The sequence below is a fragment of the Mesitornis unicolor genome, unplaced genomic scaffold (genome assembly GCF_000695765.1).
Source record: "Mesitornis unicolor isolate BGI_N332 unplaced genomic scaffold, ASM69576v1 scaffold12134, whole genome shotgun sequence".
Classification (NCBI taxonomy): domain Eukaryota; kingdom Metazoa; phylum Chordata; class Aves; order Mesitornithiformes; family Mesitornithidae; genus Mesitornis; species Mesitornis unicolor.
The window spans coordinates 9509-13809 of record NW_010180819.1 but is presented as its reverse complement, the minus strand read 5'-3'; the positions used below and the strand labels follow the sequence as shown (position 1 = coordinate 13809).

General features: G+C 40.7%; 1 protein-coding gene across 1 annotated transcript in view; it reads right to left on the bottom strand.

Moving 5' to 3' along the window:
- Positions 1-2104, bottom strand: part of GPSM2 (G-protein signaling modulator 2) — a 17682-nt gene extending 15578 nt beyond the window's left edge. The window contains exon 1 of the mRNA XM_010183209.1: positions 1792-2104. Within this exon, the coding sequence (XP_010181511.1) occupies positions 1792-1853 (62 nt within the window). The 5' untranslated portion in view covers positions 1854-2104. The remainder of the gene's footprint in view (positions 1-1791) is intronic.
- Positions 2105-4301: the final 2197 nt, after the last annotated feature.

Below are 4301 nucleotides of genomic sequence, written 5' to 3'. Positions count from 1 at the left end.
TTTCCCTACACGTGGGCCACCAGCTCCTTTTTAAAGTCAGTTCTATTGGAATGCCAGTGGGAAGGAAAAAGTGGTCTGAGAGCCAAATGAGCCTGGGACAATACTGAGGGGAAAAAATTTTAAATACTGATAAACACCAGCACCACCCCTAGTAATTTATGACCTGTTCTTTCCTGCATTAAATTTTAAACTACAACTAAATAAAATCTTTCACAATTGTAGCTATTAAATTAAATTAAATAATCATAAAATTCCAATTCAATATACTGAATTAATATGCAGTTTCTCTAAGTTTTACAAAGTTTAATATTAAAAAAAATTAAAAGGATTATGCCTTGATTTTTTTAAAACATTCACAGACGACAGTTCTTACAGAAAGGTTTAATAAGGACATTAAGATTTTTATGAAGTAGTAAGACATTTTGCCCTGACTGCGCTTGCCAGTGTTTCTGACGTTACTCTTGCCTTGTCAATTTAAACCAGACAACCGGCCACGCCGCTTTTTTCATCCGTTCACTTCTGTAATAGTACCCTGAACAGCTCCTGCTTTTATTAAACAGCACAAGAATCTTCTGCAGTTGCCCGGGAGGACCAAGAGTATCAGCAGCAGCATGGGTGAACAAGTTACAGGAATGTGGGGAGTTAGATGCATTCAAGAAACACAGCACAGAAGAAATATCACGCTCACACACTTAGGGAGTCCTGCTGTCAAAGCCACCATATAAAGATTTTAGCAAAACAAAGAGAGCAGAGAGTAAATTACAGTTCATTTGCTAATTTTCTCCCTGCTGACCACGGAAAAGCTCCACCCACTGACTGCACTGCTAACCTGAACTAACGCTGCACTGGTATGAAACGGAAGTGCAGACCCATCTAACACTGTCCCGGCATTTTCAGAATTAATTTTAAGCCATAGCATGTGCTGTCTTACAAATATGGGTTGTGCTTTGTTCCTGTTAGCTGGCAAGGAAAAGGTCTCCGAAGCAAGGATGAACAGGGGAGAGGACAGGGAGAGCACACAACAAGAATCACCCTTTTTATTTGGTTTTTAAAACAACCATTTCAGTGTTCCAGTGTCCCTTCCTATTGAATAAGCTGCAAGGTTTACCGTTCCAAACACCAGCCACCCAAATACCACGCGCTACACAACGCTTCTGTTGTTCGGGTTCAGTAGAGGGAGTCTGCAATGCTCGCACGTTGTCTCACAGCCGTAAAGGAGGTTCCAGAAGAAAAATTTTAAAAGTTCTCAGAAGCAAAATCACAAACCCTCTTGCAATAACAGTACTTTTTTTTAGTCCAGAGTATCAAAGCAGTTTTTACCTATCAATCAAATCTCTTTATTTTAGGCAAGGAAAATACTGCTTTAGATGACAGCGCACCTAAAAATTCATCGTTCAGAGAAGCAATAATGGGACAAGTACAGTGAACTTTACCAGACAGAACTCAGCAATTTGCATATGCAGCCCAAAAGCTAAAAGAAGAGAGCAGGTATTACCATGCAGGGATCATACCTCACATCATTCTATCAGAAATACAAAGAAATACAGTCATGTACTGTTCTGCAACCGCACACAGTTCCACTACTGTATCATCATGTAATGATATTAATATAATCTACCATATAACAAAAGTGAATTTTCATAGTTCGAAAATCGTGAAAATGAAAAAAAAAGTTATTTTAGCTTTCAGTTTCAGTAACACGAGTAACAGAGGTACCAAACTATTCGTTCCAACTTTAGTTTCCTATTATTAACAGCACTTGCTCATCCACACTAAAATTAACAGTCTTACCTGTATCGCACGTGAAAGGAACGATCCTCACGCATGCTTAGCAAAACATTACTTTCCTCCATTGAGTTGCATTGCCAGTAGAGAAAATAATACTGGTCTGTAGTAGGGTAAGTACTTTACTATGGAGAATTCTTGTCAGAACACCATTCCAGTTAGTATATTAATAAGCTGGAGTAAGGTTATCCTAAGCTCCTGTTGAAAAACTCTTCTTTATTACTAAGGTAAGGAGGTCTCTGTCAGACACATCTTAAACCTTCAGTAACGCGTTCAAGTTCTTTCATCTGCGGCCCTTTAGGCTCCATTCAGCTGCGTTTCTGCAAAGGGAACACAAGATGCTTGGCTTGAAGTCTCACAGTCAGTGATAACTCATAACCATTCGCAGCTGATGTAAAAGCATAACACTGCTGCTACCATGCAGGAAGTGTCAATCAAGAACTAAAGCCAGAGCCTTTCACATACACACGGCAAGTGCTGCAGGCAAGCGAAAAAGCAAAAACCAACGCGCTCTTTTCTGTTGGAAACTTCGAGTAATTTACCCTCCTTAGTATTCTTTGGCCTCACAAAGTTCCAAGCAAAAATCTTAAAGGATGAAAGCTACAGAATGAAAGGCAAAATATAAACCAGATTACAAACTGCTTTACCCATCAGCAGCGCTGCTGAAACCCTGACAGCCTGCTGCAGTCCCACAGTGACCAGAAGTGGCTGACACAACCCCAACCGGAGACCATCCCTGCTGGAGATCACCACACCCTGAACATTACGGGCACAGAAGAAAGCACAGCCTAAGTTCTATTCCCCTTTACCCTCCTTGCTCCCAGAAGAAAAGGTAGGGACCGGGGTATGGGGGTTTTTGGTTGGTTGGTTGGTTGGGGTTTTTTTTGACACTGGCTTCACATTCCAAAATACTGCAGCGTTGTCATACGAGCTCCAAACTCTGCTTCAAAGTGGTTGCAGCAGCCAGCACTTAGACGTGTTTAGGCTGGCAGGGAAAAGATTAACAGAAAAGAAACTCTGTATTCAAAAGTTTACCCACATGTAATTATATTTTTAGTAGAGGAGTTGACATATTTATTGCTCAGTGCTAATATTACCTTCCTTTGCAAGTAAACACACAGTTGTGTAACTCACAAATGCATATTTCATCAAGAGACTGCAGAGATGTCAGAAGAGCAGAGCTCAGATTTAAAGCTGTCACCAGAAGAAAATGCAACCCCCTCTATTTTTAATTGTTGATATAGGCCATGTCTTTTCCTCTCATTAGTTTTATCAAGTACTAGCTGTGAAGATTCATGCTTCCTATCGGACTCCACCTTGACAGCACCCCTCAAACAGACTATCCGCATTCTTCCAGTCAAACAACTATTTTGCCTTTCCATGCTCATCATTCGAATTATTTGGCATCAACAAGAGGGTGTGGGTATATTTTTGCAATTACAAAGTGTGACACATACAGTTTATAATACCATTGCAACCCACAGACTGGACAGACTGTGTTACAGGTATTTACTCTCCGGAAGTCTGTCCAAACCTCAAATCAGATAATTCATACAAGCAGACAGCTGTAAGCCACCCAGTCTGCAGCAATCTTGCTGAGCAAACACAAAGAAACTGAAAGTTCTCCTCCACAGATGGATACACTCATGCAAAGTACTACCTGCCACAAACTAAGAAGTGTGTACTTTGGCAAGTGCCACAGATCATGAAATAATGACCATGGTAATTTGTTTGTATATTTACAATGTAACTGTAATTAACTGAAGAGTATGTTTTAAGAAGCGTTTTAAAAAATAAAAAGCTAAATTTAACAGAGTTCTATTTAAAAGTACATCAGAATGACTGCATTTATTTAAATATCTGTTATTATTAGTACATGTCACACCAGCTGTTGATAACTTCATTTTATCTGAGCTACGCTTTTGTCCTCATATTTAACCTCATCCTCTGACTGATGCCACCACCTCCCACCAGCTGGAACCACTGTCGTGCTTTCTTCCCTCCTGACCGGCCATACAGCACATTCCTGGTCTTGGGAGGGCGATACGGACACACCCGTGTTGGCCAACACATCAGGATCACAGATCCAACAAAAATTACTGGGTCTGCTCTTCATACCTCACTTCCTTCACCAGTAACTCATTCGGATCTCAAGTTATACCTTCAGCCACGCCAACATGTACTCCGTAAGCAAACTCAAAGCATATTAATTACAGTGGGGAATTCAAAATTCAGAAGGTGGAAATTAATGAACGCTTCCACAGACAGTATCTCTCAGGTGTGAACTGGCCTTGGGAGGATTAGACCAGGGCAGATAAGGCCTGCTCTTTTAATTCAGAATATCTCGGTGTCACCAAGCCCTTCCTGAGCTGGTGATTAACATTAAGTGGACTCAGAGGGCACGGGACTTCAGCAGAAAAGCCTAGCGATTTAACAGAAATCAGAGGTTCTACTCTACCTGCATATCTAACAGTGGAACGGGCTTTCTCCTAAACTTGCATTTTTAATGACAACAC